This window comes from Chanodichthys erythropterus, chromosome 20, assembly GCF_024489055.1.
Source record: "Chanodichthys erythropterus isolate Z2021 chromosome 20, ASM2448905v1, whole genome shotgun sequence".
Lineage (NCBI taxonomy): Eukaryota > Metazoa > Chordata > Actinopteri > Cypriniformes > Xenocyprididae > Chanodichthys > Chanodichthys erythropterus.
Window position 1 is genome coordinate 8,240,501 of NC_090240.1, and position 15,538 is coordinate 8,256,038.

The 15,538-nt window shown below is 37.8% G+C and overlaps 1 protein-coding gene across 4 annotated transcripts in view; it reads right to left on the reverse strand.

Moving 5' to 3' along the window:
- The window catches only part of utrn (utrophin), a 286,896-nt gene that overhangs the window by 19,214 nt on the left and 252,144 nt on the right, over nt 1–15,538 (reverse strand). For 3 of the 4 annotated variants that reach the window (XM_067372392.1, XM_067372389.1, XM_067372390.1), the window contains exons 69-71: nt 14,326–14,364; nt 13,989–14,054; nt 10,338–10,403 (exon numbers count right to left, since the gene is read on the reverse strand). In XM_067372392.1, coding sequence (XP_067228493.1) covers nt 10,338–10,403; nt 13,989–14,054; nt 14,326–14,364 — 171 coding nt within the window. The remainder of the gene's footprint in view (nt 1–10,337; nt 10,404–13,988; nt 14,055–14,325; nt 14,365–15,538) is intronic. The other variant, XM_067372391.1, reaches the window with a different exon arrangement.

Here is a 15,538-nt window from a genome sequence, read left to right on the forward strand (position 1 = left end):
AACGTGTATGTGTGCATATGCTTAGTCATTAATGAACAAACTTGAATAAAGTTCACCATATTCTTCACAGACACTCAAGACACACTCTTCTTCACTTTTTTGTTACTTCAAAGTTTCTCTTTCCTTATGAAACAATTGTCTCTCTTTCAGGGATGTTCTTCTACTTTCATTTTGTTTGAGCTTTCCAATTTGCTTCTGCCACTCGATGAATCTTTTCTTTATTTCTATTCTTCTAGGCTTTCCAATCCCACTTCCTCATTTCACACAAAGGGTTTTTTTTTTTCAGACAAAAAATTGGAGAAAAACTAAACAATAAAAGAGACTAATTTAAGTCAATAGGAGCTGTCGAAAGGAGCGCGGCTCTCAGCAGTTCCATTAGCAAAACAAAGTCACAGAGAGTGCGCGACAGAGCCGGAATCACTCGCTGTCTTCTTGTTATCGGCCCATTACTCACTCTATCTGTCTAACATTTCACAACTCCCTTTACTACTGAAACTGATCTCTCAGGATAGGCATCATGTGTTTCCACTGACTGACCAGCCCAAAAATTACAACTAACTCTTATTACATAAAATGTCCTCAAACAATGCTAGCACATCTTTGGCCCTGTTTCCACCTGGTATTAGTGTGAATGGATTAGATCCCATTCACACCTGGTGTTTTAATCAGTCTCTGGGCAGGCAAATGTATGGGCTTTTTCAGATCTTTCAATGTAATGGACAAAATAAGCTCAAAACACAAAGAGAGCAGTAGCGTTCGTTTCTGCTCTGACAGCCACAAGACCGGCTGAACGCTGTGAGTGTGTGTTTGAAATCAGGAATGATGAGAGAACATTGTGCTTGGTAGGTTTTTCATCTTCAAACCAAACTTGGGTCTTCAGCCGACACAGTTTAAATCCTGTCTGGCTAGAGCTCTTCCTATAATGTTTAGAGTTAGGTAAATAGACGGAGAGTAGATGGTCTTTAGTGTCTGTTTGAACACATTCGACCACATGAGCGTCTACACTACAAAAGCAATCTGGTTGAATGTGTTTTCAACTACCTTTGGAAGTTTAAAAAAATAAGTAATAATGAATGCAATGTACATGGCCCTTAAATATAGAATTATTCTATATAAATACACTTGGATGGACTATATACATTCATGTGTGTCAAAATACTATACACTCTAAAAAATGCTGGGTTAAAAACAACCCAAGTTGGGTTGAAAATGGACAAACCCCGCGATTGGGTTGTTTTAACCCAACTGTTGGGTTAAATGTTTGCCCAACCTGCTGGGTAGTTTTATTTAACCCAACTATTGTTTGAAAATGACTATATAAGGGATGACTTAAAATGAATCTAAAATGAAATTAAAGTGTTCATTTATTAAACATATTAATAAATGTTAATTTTCAAGATATTTTGGGTTCATTTTAAGTAAGCAATACTGTACTTTTTAAACAATAGTTGAGTTAAGTAAAACTACCCAGCAGGTTGGGCAAACATTTAACCCAACTGCTGGGTTAAAACAACCCAATCGCTGGGTTTGTCCATTTTCAACCCAACTTGGGTTGTTTTTAACCCAGCATTTTTTAGAGTGTACTTTATCTTATATTTATTTATGTTATTTACAATATATTGTGTCATCATTCTTAAACCCCCTAATCTGGATGACTTCAAGTCAACAGATTTAGCCAAATGAAGTTTGAACTGCTCAGTATGTATTGTAGAAAGCAGTGAATTGTAAATCAGCTACAAAGAAAGGCTCAGCCTGCCTAAATGTACTGAGATATAGCAGATTTAACTGTCCAGACAGATGGACCCAAGAGGAGAATCCTCTCTTCAGAAAGCTCAAAACAGGAACTTGAACAGGTTTGAAGGAAGCACCGGGAACGAAACAAGCTTTGTATTTGTTCTATTACACTGGAACAAGGAGAGACAGATCTGGAAAGTGTTCAATCAGAGCGGGAAAGGAGTCTGAAGAACAAGACACTGACAGAAAACCACATCACTGCCTACATCTCCCACAGGACAGAGGGAGAGAACGGAAAGAGAGGCACAAATTGGAGACAAAGCGATCGCACGCTCCCCTTCTCTCTGTGCAGATGAGATTTCACATCAGGCAGCTGCTGTATATCGCCGCAGGGCTGAGACGAGACGAGAGAGAAGAGAGGGAGGGGTAAAGAAGACGTCCCGCTTGTGTCTGTGATCCTGCATCGGCTGCATTGATCAGCTGGAGTGTAAACAGAGTTCATAAGCTCTAAACCCCAGAGCCAACAGGAATGGGAAATGAGAATGCTAACATGAGTATGCATATAAAGAAAGCGAAGGGACGAAACTGAATGAGAAAGAAAACAGAGGTCAGAACTGTGGCATTGTGGTTAGTGCATGTGGCCCAGACACGCTGAGCTGTGCTGCTCGTGGGAAATGCAGGTTCAAAACGATTATCCTGATCATGTTTCTCCTCTTTCCCCTAAAAATTCTGGTCAGAATTAAGTGATTAAGTGCTCTTAGTATGCATTTTTGGATATTACCTTTCATGCAGTGTGAATGTAAAAGGTCTGCAAAGTTTCAATGATCAAAGAGTATGACAAATAAAGTTATTGTCTCCTAAAAGAAAGAACCGATTCAGAACTGCCAGAAACGAGTCCTCAGTAATTCCAGTCTTACTTTCTGCTCAAACCTATGTAGGTTTGTAACAAGTAGGGCTGTCTAACTACTTTTGTTGTGTGATATATTGCACCAGAAATAATTGCGATATGCAACATTATTGTCATTTTAAGACCATTTTATACCACTGAATATATAATCATAATATAAGAGCATAATAATGCAAGTAGTCCTACACACCTTCAAATGACAACCCAGGTGAAAAAAAATCATTTCTATAATTTCCTTTATTTCATTCCTTTTAAGTACATTTCTATAATGTACTTAAAGGATTAGTTCACTTTCAAATAAAATTTTCCTGATAATTCACTCACCCCCATGTTATCCAATATGTTCATGTCTTTCTTTTTTCAGTCGAAAAGAAATTAAGGTTTTTGATAAAAGCATTTCAGTAATTGTAATTTTGAACTTCATCTGTCTGGAGGCCATTAAAGTCCACTATGGAGAATAGTCCTGGAATGTTTTCATCAAAAAACCTTAATTTCTTTTCAACTGATGAAAGGAAGACATGAACATCTTGGATGACATGGGGGTGAGTAAATTATCAAGAAAATTCTATTTGAAAGTGGACTAATCCTTTAAAGTGCTCTATTTTCGCACACTAATTTTGTACTTAATATACTAAAAAAATCTTCTTTAGTACTTAAAATAATTTTAAGAACATCTAAGTGTACTCAACTGTGCTATTTTGAGACACCATGAATATGAACTAAAATGTGCTTTTAATATACTATCTCTGTATTTAAAAATGTATTTAGTTACCACTTGTAGCACAGTATGGGATCAAGTGTACTATAAGTGGCAACTAAATACAATTTTTAAATACAGAGATAGTTTAGTAAAAGCACATTTAAGTTCATATTTCAAAGACGCAAGCCCAACAGTCAAACAAACATGCTTCCATGGAAAAACGGCACAGTGGAATGCAAAAACGCTCGCGACTGCCATGTCCTGTGTGAAACTAGCTGTGAGCGTGCACCATTTCACGTTGTCATTTGCACCAGTGGATTGCGGAAACTGAGTGTATTTGCACTTATTCTTCCAAACTGTCTGTCTGTAGATGTCAAGAAAACACTATAACGACTCGAATGGCGCATTTTTCCGCCTGTCGATATCAGCTCTGTATGAAGGAGCTGCCTGAGCCCCGCTTTCGCCTCGGACAGCTGACGAAATGACAGAGGCAGCATGATTGGCAAAATGTCGGTGACATTTGTTTTTGTATAAACATAATGGGCAATATATTGCGTCACCAAAAAATTATCGAGGTCATGTCCATATAAGTGGATATAACGACTATCGCGACAGGCCTAGTAACAAATTTGCATAATGCCAGCCTATGGTTTTCATTGGCTGCCTATGAACAACGTCTAAGAGTTTTTGTTTTTTTATTGACGTCACGAAAAATGCTGTTCGGCGTTACCACAGGAAATCCTCTTTGATGCACTTCAAAAGGATGAGGACTCGAATTGATAGAGTAAAACCGGCACTATTGTTACTGTTCGTATCACTGTCTATCAAATTCAGATATGGTAATGGCCGTTTGGTTTTCCTCACACGCTGTAAGCGGTTGACAAATCACAACAGACTGGGCTATCTGACCAATCAGAGCAGAGTAGACCAAAAAAGGAAGCAATGTTGACATGGTGCAGTGGTCAGTACACATGAACATATGGTTTGAATCCAGCCCTGATCCCATTCCCTCTCTTTACCAATGATTATTTCTCGTCAAATTCTAGAACAGCTGTAGAATAAGAATGAGGCAAAAGCCCCCAAATTAAATAAATAATAATAATAACAATAAAACCAAGCAAGTGAGTTTAATGGCATTTTCAAGTGGGAAATCTTCCCTCCTGCACTCAATTAAACCCGACAAATAATGCCATTACACACCAATCCATCACAAACATTGTAATGAAAACACACTCACTTCTCTCTCTACATCTCAGACACACACACACGCAAGCAAATATATGATGTTGAAGAGTGTGCTAATGCATTAGGTACAGAGATAAACAAGGTGTTAGCGGGACACCAGGAGGAATGGAATTAGTTCCATCTACTTAGAGCGATCTGAAGAAAAACACAGAAAGAGAGACAGGGAAGAGAAAGAGACAGCAGAAGTAATTAGATTTATGAGGGATGCTAATAAGATTATTTTAACACCACTTTACAAACTGTCAGCGAACAGAAACTCGCTATTTACACAGCGGTAAAGTCACAATAGATTCATTTTTTCCCGTCCTGGTAAAACTGACCACCATCTGACAATCTTCATTAACGTCATAGTTGCAATGCTGATGAAACTGTGTGCAACCACACACACACACACTCAATGGGAAACGTGTTCTGACAGGACAAACCTGCAGGTAGAGTTTGAGGAACAGGAGGATGATTGCTCATTACAAGTCAGGACGTCTATCATCGGCTTTGAGCGATAATCGCCCTCATTAACTCTTTCCCCACCATTGACGAGTTTTTCCGGCAATCTGATTTTTCCCTGTTATATGGTAAGGGCCACTATTACACATCTTCTGAAATAATACAGAATCTCCAGATCAAAACACAAGTGAAGAAGAAGCAGAAACAAGTGACAGAAGAATGTAATCTAATGCAATTATCAATCGTTCAACAGAATATTAATAAAAAGTTCCTAACTAATCTATCTATCTATCTATCTCTATCTCTATCTCTATCTCTATCTCTCTCTCTCTCTCTCTCTCTCTATATACTATATATATATATATATATATATATATATATATATATATATATATATTTATATATATATATATATATATATATATAAAAATATGCTGGTGTTGGCTGGAAACTTTATAAAAAAATTAAATTAAATTAAAAAACACTGGTGGGGAAAGAGTTAAATGAGTGTGTTTGTGGGGGTTGGATTACTTAACTACACTTTGGATTTAAATTTATCCCCAGAATTGCGCTAAATCTGACAAAACTTCCTTTGGAGACATCTTCAAGGCTAAAATGAACACATGCACATGATACATTGGCAGAAATTACAGATTTTTAAATGTATCTTTTAATATGTATCGGTTGATATTGGATATTTAACTATACTGGTTTATCCTATTTTCACATTTAGATCTACAAAATGTAACACTGACTTAAAGTTCCTTAATATTAAAAAAACACTTTAATCTAATAACATCTTAAGCAAATCTCAAAATGTATATCCATTTTTCACTTTGTACATCCTTATCTTTTGATAAAATATAATTGTAGCCTTTAAAATTAAAATTTTAATTAAAATAATTTTCATGATTTTAAATAAAGCATAAATAAAACAAAATAATAAAAATGACAAAAGCGTAAAATTTCTAAAACTTACATTAAAATGAAAATGAAAACTGAAAATCTAAAAATAAAAGCTAATTCAAACATCAATCTTTAAAATAATAAATAAACCCGATTCCTAGTAAAATGATACATAAAGGCCTGGTTTCACAACCAGGTATGCATGTGTGTGTGTGTGTGTGTGAATGTGATTGTGTGTCTGTGTGTGTCTGTGTGTGTCTGTGTCTGTGTGTGTCTCTGTGTGTGTCTGTGTGTGTGTCTGTGTGTGTGTCTGTGTGTGTGTCTGTGTGTGTGTCTGTGTGTGTGTGTGTGTGTGTGTGTGTGTGTGTGTGTGTGTGTGTGTGTGTGTGTGTGTGTGTGTGTGTGTGTGTGTGTGTGTGTGTGACCATCCAGAGCTGCAAGGCTTTTGTGAACTAGATTCCAAGCATCCTACACTGCTTCTGTCACTGCATTTATACTTATAGTAATAAGTTTCCTTTAAAACAATCTCATAAAGAGTACAGAAGTCACGAGCATCATGAAGCCATGCGTACATACAGTATGTGAGAGTGAATGAATGTGTGTGCATGTGGAACGCTAGTGGAAGTTCATTTCTTTGATAAAAATCAGCAGCGCGTCTGATTCCTCTCACCGCTGCCCTCCGTCCATCTATTTCTGTTCATTCTTTTCATTTCTTTCATCACACAGAGAAAAGAAACATCAGAGTCCCTCACTGTTCTCAACCTTACAGGGGTCAGATGATGGAAAACAGGACGTCTTTGTGCCTTTTTTGAAATAGACTCCCCCTCGGTACACAAAGACCATGTATTGAGACTAAACTGTAAAACTCTCATTCAGAAATCAGTGTTTTTTTGGTATAACCACCATTGTTTTATTAAAATAATTTTTTTAGACAAAACTCTTTTGTGAATGTCTCGAACTACACATTGTCTGAGTGAGTCAGATGTTATTCTGTCTGAAGGATTCAGTGACACCGATTTAAACTGATTAGTTGCAAATTATTGAGACTTTTTGAGTGATTTATTAAAACAACAAGAGTCATTTGTGTGTGAATCAGATAAAACACGATACAACACATGTTGTCTATATGTATTATTACATCCTCATCACATGTGAATCGACTAAAAACTCGACCAATCATAGCAGAGGTCATTTACATACAAATGTCTTAAAGGTACAGCAGCAAATTTAGCTTGTCTAATTTAAAGTTCAAGAGAGAGGGTAAGAAACTGAGAAACCTTGACTCACATTTCACAGACTCACTGTTTGAATAGGAGTCTACTTTATACTCATCTTTCTCTATAACACTATCTCTCCATATCTCTTGGTCTCTCTTTTTGAATCTCTGTCAGCACTGAGACCTGAAGGATCTGATTCAGACTCCACTTGCACCAAAGCAAATAGATGTCTGCATTTATATGGGTCATTACTGTGGAAAGTCAGACTGCAGGGGACAATCTCCTAATTCGCACATGAAACCAGTTAAACTGCTCTGTAAAACGCTCCTTCTTTCCAACTTATTCCCACGCATTTATAATTAGCAAACAAAAACCTATCGCGCACGAATGTGTCAAAACTACAGCAAGACAGTTCGGTATTTAAAGGAATATTCCACCCAAAAATTAATGATGTATGAAGTAGGCGTAGCATAAGCTTAGGTGAGAATTGATAAAGAAGCACAGAAGATTCAGCAAAACAAAACACCAGTCACAAATTAGAAGTCTAAAACAAGAAGTTAAGGAAAAATGTTGAGGATTATGATATGGGTCAGAGGTCACTCTTCTGCCAGAACTCAACTCTCTCATGAACAAGCAGACGGCTGTTGCCAGAAGGAATTGATTATAGTTTATAAAGTTTTAAATATGGATTTAAATGGATGGATGATAGATGGATGTGTTTTTTGGGCTTCAAAATCTCAGACACTATTCAATGCCATTATAAAGCTTGGAAAAGCCAGGATATTTTTTAATATAACTCTGATTGTGTTTGTCTGAAAGAAGATAATCATATACACCTAGGATGGCTTGAGGGTGAGTAAATCATGGAATCATTTTAACTTTTGGGTGAACTATCCCTTTAAGCGCAATAGATATAATGAGCAATTCAAATAACAAATAGCTCCCTCTTGCGACAACTGTTATTCTAATAACAAACAAATGCAATACAAAATAAAAATGTGACCCGTCACGGAAACCAGGGACACAAGTCGGCAGCACAACATTCGCGCAAAATGAGAAAGAAGTGTTTTTTTTTTTTCCAAAATTTGTGATTTTCTTTTTTTTTTTTACAGAATCTGTTAGTTGAGATCACGAAGAAGCCTCTGCGTGTTTGAGATAGCAGTATCGGTGTGGCGACCAGGGCGGGCGAGAGCCGTGAGGGAACGGCGCGAGGCCGGTGACGCAAGTGATAACAAGCATCACCTGGGAGGCGCACCGGCCTTGATTCCCTCATGGAGGAGCTCCGGGAGGACGACCGTGGAGGACGAGAGAGGACCAGGCCTGGACTTTATTTTATGTTTTATTATGTTTGTGTGGCCGGCAGACGTCCGCGAGGGTCTGCCGGCATTACTTTCGTTTTGTTCTTTGTTTATTTTGAATTAAAGTTACGTTGAATGTTCGCCAGTTCCCGCCTCCTTCTTCCCATTTACGAACTGTGTTACAATCGGTATATTTAAAAGCGTACATTTTAAGTTTGAAATCGGCTAGTTTTTCTGAGATTCTATCTCGCAGTAGGGGCGTGTCATTGTCTGTGTGTATTTCCTTACTGGAATCGGATACGCCGGCTTTTGTTTCTTTTGTTATTGCCCCCGCCCTCCAAGGGAAGCGTGGCTACTTTTTGCGGAAAAAAGTGGCGAATTATTGGACATTTAGAGGCAAATGGACAGTTACATCCACGAAGAAGACCCCGACAAAGAGAAAGTGTGCCCGAACGACTTATTTCATTGGAGGCAACGAGATCTGCAAGAATACTTTTCTGTTTCTTATGGGGTGAGTTTCCATAAACATCAAAGTTTGTCGTCTTGTGTTCATTCTAAGAACACATACACGTTTTCTCATGTGTCTATTGTTATTAGCTAGCTCAGGACTGTTTTAATTTAATTACTATAACGTGCTTTTAGATGGTAATGTTAGCATCTGCTATTAATTTGAATAACGCTTAAATTGCTTGAAGTGACTGATGTGAATGACTTAGCCCACGTAAACCTGCCTGTTAGCATTTTTGAATTGAATGTGATGCTAATAATTTTAACCCGTGGTGGAGAAAGTGCTACTTAATATTCTTAACAAGGATTTACTAATAGCGAAATAGCGTAATAGTAAATGTATCAGATTAAATTCCTACTTACGTAAAAGTATAAAGTATCCGTAGCCGTAAAATGTGTGCTATTAAGTCAAGAGTAAAAGTATGAAGAGTTTAATGTAAAGGATTTTTTTAATCCTTTAATCCTAGACGGACTCAAACCAGGTCTAACCACTAACTGAGGTCTAAACCAGGAAAGATAAATTAAAAGATAAATTACTGACATTTACAATGCACATTATCCTTTATTATTAATAGTATGCATTCCGATTTTTCCCGTTGCATCTGTCGTTGCTATGCAACCATGCAGCTTTACAGGGGTATGGCTTATCTAAATGAGATGTAAATGAGCCCTATTGTCACTCCCAGCAGGTGAGAACAGGCGAGAACTGCACAAGTTTTAGAGGCATTTTCTCTCTTTAGAGCTTTTTTGAGTGCCTACCTTCAAATGGCCACAACTTCTCCAAATATTATCAGATTTCCATGTGTTACACATCGTTGGAAAGCTTGGAGACTACACTTTCAGAATCTGTGAATAACTCAAAATGCCCCAGAACCGACTTGTGTCCCTACTTTCCATGATTGGTCACAAATGGAAATAAACATTAGATTAAATCCTTGATCACAGCAAATATTAATCTAAACAACAGAAACAAGGTGTTAAGCAAACATGTAAATGCTACCATAGTTTATTTTCATTTGAATAACTCGTTTAATTTAATAGCTGAAGTATTCATTTAAATGTATTTATTTCATTATATATTTTTTTAAATCACATTTTATTATAATTATTTAATTACTAATTTAATATTGACAGATTAACTCACATTCTTCTCAGCACATCCTAACCTTGAACGTTTGTAACATTATGACTATATGTTACAGATTCATGCGTGACATAAAAGACAACTTTTCCCAATTCCTTAAGCTGATTCACCAGAATTTCACCAATGTATTCAGTTCAAACATAGCCTCGAAATGAAAAACAAAACAAAACAAAAAAAACACAAAAAACAAAACAAAAACTCAGGATAAAGACACTGTGTATATTTGGAGACTCACATGCTTCCAGTGGCCGAGCTGCTGTCGGTGGGCAGAGAGCCGTTGGAGCGCTCCATCTGGGCCAACCTGAACGAAAAGAGATCGAGACCAATATGAGACCAACCTGACAGTATTACAGTGTTTAATAGCATTAAAAGGATGCAGGGTATGGATTTGTGTACTTCCAAGGCTCCACCATGGATGAGAATGTTTATTTATGTACTGAGTGATCAATGAGAATATAAAACTGTAAACTCAAGATGTGCCCCCAAATTCTGAATAATGGATTGGAGACAGTGCTAGAGTAAAGAGCTTTACTTTCACACACGCACACTCTCAGGACTGAAGACTTGTCCCGATGGATTACAGTCTCATTGAGTTCCTATAATGGGATAGAGGCTTCAGTCGTAGTCTATATTCACAATCCCATAATAACTGCCTGTGTGTGTGATAGTGACATTGAGAGAATCTAGCTGACGGTGAAAATCCATTTTCGAGTCTTTATGGGTAGAAGGTCAGCACTGGAGGCAGTTGATGCGTTTGTGCATGCGTGGTATGTTTTTTCTTTTTTTCTTTGAGCAGGTGTAAATCGAATTGATACGCGCCTAATATACTCTATGTGGCACCAGATTAAATTGGCTTTGGCAGAGAGCCAGAGGTCTAACGGGCATGTGTGCATTTATACTGCTCATCTGTCACCGCTTTCATATTTCTGACCCTCCGGTGATGCATTGTAACAGCACGAGGACAGCTGATCTCATGCTGCCTTCATGTCATGATGGAAGTACTGGAATTACTAATGCTAAGTATTCAGAAATTACAAAAAATATTATTACTTTAGTCATTGTCAATTCAATAATTTATTATTAATTGCTAATAGTACAAAAAAATTGGACTAATATTAGTTACGTCATAATAACGTAATGCTGCGGTATGCAGACACGGAGAGCAGAGGCCGAATTTTTTTTTTTTTTTTTGAATGGATGCTTCACTACACTGAATAAAACACTTTTGTGGGAAAACAACTAATTCAATGTATCAACAGGTTAATCTATAACATGTTTGCCATTAAACATTTGTTTTGGATTGATTTACTTTTAGAGTTTACACCGAAAATAAAATGCTGTTTTTTAAGCGAAGTAGCAATTGACCCTTCGCAAAGACCCGCCCCCCCTTAGTTACTGTCGCTTTGTCTGACAAGCCGTGGCGCTGTCATGCCACACAGAGTGAAAAATACATTGCAGAGCAAAGAGGACTGACAACACGTCGACAAACAAGATAGAGCAGGTTACTTATGATATTAAACAAAGTCCCAGCTTTCAAACTGTGTATTTTTTTAAGAAATTCGAACAATAAAAGCTGTTTTTTGGCTCTTTAATGTGTCATGACAGATTGTTGTAGCGCCTCAGCTCAAGAGGCTCATGAACCAATCATCTCTTCCCACTAGTTAATTTATAGCATCGAATAAACATGAATGAACATGAGAAAGAATGTTGTTTTAAACACGGAAAGACGTCAATATACACAATTTTTCAAGTTTAAAGGGATAGTTCACCCAAAAATGAATATTTGATGTTTATCTGCTTACCCCCAGTGCATCCAAGATGTAGGTGACTTTTTTTCTTCAGTCGAACGCAAATTATGTTTTTAACTGCAACCGCTGCCCTCTGTCAGTCAAATAATAGCAGTGGATGGGAACTTCAACTATAACGGTACATAAAACTTGCTTAGACAAATCAAAATTAAAACCTGCGGCTCGTGACGACATATTAATGTCCTAAGAGACGAAACGATCGGTTTGTGCGAGAAACCGAACATTATTTATATAATTTTTACCTCTAATACACCACTATGTCCAACTTCGTTCAGCTTCCTGTTAGTGAGGTCAAAAAACGCGTTCTGTTGACGGAAGTGATGTCTCGCCCATATACTTCAATGAGCGCGACACATCACTTCCGTTGTCAGAGCGCGATCCGACCTCACTAGCCGGAAGCTGAACGAAGTTGGACATAGTGGTGTATTAGAGGTAAAAAATTACATAAATACTGTTCGGTTTCTCGCACAAACCGATCGTTTCGTGTCTTAAGACATTAATGTGCCGTCACGAGCCGCAGGTTTTAATTTTGATTTGTCTATGGAAGTTTTTTCGACTCTTATTGTTCAAGTTCCCAATCACTGCTATTATTTGACTTACAGACGGCAGCGGTTGCAGTTAAAAATCATAATTTGCGTTCGACTGAAGAAAATCTTGGATGCCCTGGGGGTAAGCAGATAAACATCAAATTTTCATTTTTGGGTGAACTATCCCTTTAAGTACACTGAGGTTAATCATCTAACTCCTGACTGCTTTGAAGGACAAAATGGCGGATTTGTGTTATGATTGGTTTGATCGCTTGTCAATCAAACTACCGGCGAAAGTTCAATTGTGCAACAGGTGTGATTCACTTTTCTTTCATTTCTTTGTACACCCCTGCTATAGTAAGCACATGTAGTTAATTAATATTCCACATGTGCTTTTTTGTGTAATTACACTAACAACGTCACTAAAGTGTAACCCGTTTTTCACAGCAAATGACATACTATGCTACATACATTAAAGGTGCCCTAGAATTAAAAATTGAATTTATCTAGTCAAATAACAAGTTCAGTACATGGAAATGACATACAGTGAGTCTCAAACTCCATTGTTTCCTCCTCCTTATATAAATCTCATTTGTTTAAAAGACCTCCGAAGAACAGGCGAATCTCAACATAACAACGACTTTTACGTAACAGTCGAGGTGTACACCCCCAATATTTGCATATGCCAGCCCATGTTCCCAACATTATGAAAGGCATTAGACAAGGGCAGAACGTCTGGATGTGCACAGCTGAATCATCAGACTAGGTAAGCAAGCAAGGACAATAGCGAAAAATGGCAGATGGAGCAATAATAACTGACATGTTCCATGATAACATGATATTTTTAGTGATATTTGTAAATTGTCTTTCTAAATGTTTCGTTAGCATGTTGCTAATGTACTGTTTAATGTGGTTAAAGTTACCATCGTTTATTACTGTATTCACGGAGACAAGAGCCGTCGCTATTTTCATTATTAACACTTGCAGTCTGTATAATTCATAAACACAACTTCATTCTTTATAAATCTCTCCAACAGTGTAGCATTAGCCGTTAGCCACGGAGAATAGCCTCAGATTCATTCAGAATAAAATGTAAACAATATAACAGTATACAATACTCACATAATCTGAAGCATTCATACAGTATGCATGATGAACACTGTGTAAAGATCCATTTTGAGGGTTATATTAGCTGTGTAAACCTTGTTTATGCACTGTTTAAGGCAAGTGCGAGCTCCGGGACCTCAACCTGAATCGGCACATTTCTAATTATGCCCCAGTTATAAGGCAGTTAAAAAAATTAATAAAAAAAAAAAAAATCTATGGGGTATTTTGAGCTGAAACTTCACAGACACATTCAGGGGACACCTTAGACTTATACTGTAAAAAAAAACATTCAATGGCACCTTTAAATTAATTTGATTATTTGATATTTAAATGACTGACAGCCCTAGTTTTCACTATACAGACATCTGTAAGTACGGTACTTCTAAAATGACAGGGACGCAGCATGACATCAGTGTGGTTTTGTGTACTGTGAGATATACTGACCTGCTGGCGTACTTCCCTATCTGTGAGTGAGTGTCATCATGAGGGAGTTGTGGAGATGGAGACAGCCTACAAACAAAAACAAAAGCATAAACAAAAACACACTCAAAAATACATCAACGACAAACATGGTTCTAAAAATTAAATGTGTCTGCTGATCTACAGCGAAGGCCATGTGTTACTGGGATGGACAAACTGAGGAAGAAGGTTAGACAAAAAAAAAAAAAAAAGTTCTAAAAAACAAAAGGGGGTGGAGGGGGACGTGCAGGTGGATCTGCCATTCCGTGCGTGCATTGATGTGAGCAGCATGCTGTACTGATGGCTGACTGCAGATACTCACTCATACTGCTCCGGACACATGCTGATGAGAGTGACCGGACTGCAGGAGGGAAAAAGAAAAACAAGAACAAGGGGGAAGGAGGGGGAGTGGGGGGAGGAAGGAACAGATTTTTTAAGGTCAGAGGTCACACAATGTCCAGACAACAAAAGCCGCGCTTCCACTGAAATTACCCAGAATTTTTCCCAGGAACTTTTTTTCCCCAGACCTGTTGCTGTCTGCATTTCTATCGTGGTCTAAAACAGCATGTAGATTAGGCAAATTAATCCAGCGTAGGACTGACGGAGGGCTATGTGCGACTTTCCAGTTCCTGCTGGATTTCATCCTCCGCTCTTACTGCATGCACCGCAACAGGGTTAAATAATGGTGCGTGGAGTCAACCAATCAAAATGCTGCGTGAACTCAACCACCCCCGAAAGTTCCTGAACTTTGAAAAAGTACTACCTCGTGAGCAGGGACTTTCTGAGAGGGAAATTTTTACTGGAACATTTAGACACTGGTTCCTGCGGTCGAAACACACCGAATACCACCCCAAATCCCCTAGTTCCTGGAGAAAGTTCCTGCAGTGAAAACACGGCTAAAGATGTGGATGTGTCCTGGCTGAAATACTCCTCCATTACTGTAGGGGGCAGCGCAGATTATTGAGATTTCTGCAATTCTGGATTCATAGAATGTTTAGTAATGTGTTACTCAAAAATGAAGTTTCACCATCATTTACTCTCTGTCATGTCATTTCAAACATGAATGACTTCTTAAAAGAAGACATTTCAAAGAATATCCAGGCTTCTCTTCTCTACACAATGAAAGTGAAGAGGATGCCATCAAACTCCAAAAAGCACATTATTAATATTATATAACTTTAACAGACTTGGGATCTAATATATGAGTGAGAGGGAGCAATGAATAAAAATTATACCTTTATGGTCATGGTCACTCTATGCTTCCATTGTATGGAAAAGAGGAGTCCTAGTTTTGACTTGCATGAAAAAGTCATACAGGTGAGTAAATGATGATCCCTTAAATAACGCATCTTGTGAGCATCAATCGCATCTCCTCTGCGCACACACTGAGCAAAGCTTGGCCTCAAAACTATGATCAGATTTCCAACCCAATATTTAATCTTTCATTTATTTTAATTCCATTTCAGCATCTTTTAAAGTGAAACTTGCTGTTAATCGCACATAGCGCAAAGCACAGAAGATCAAACGCTCTGCTC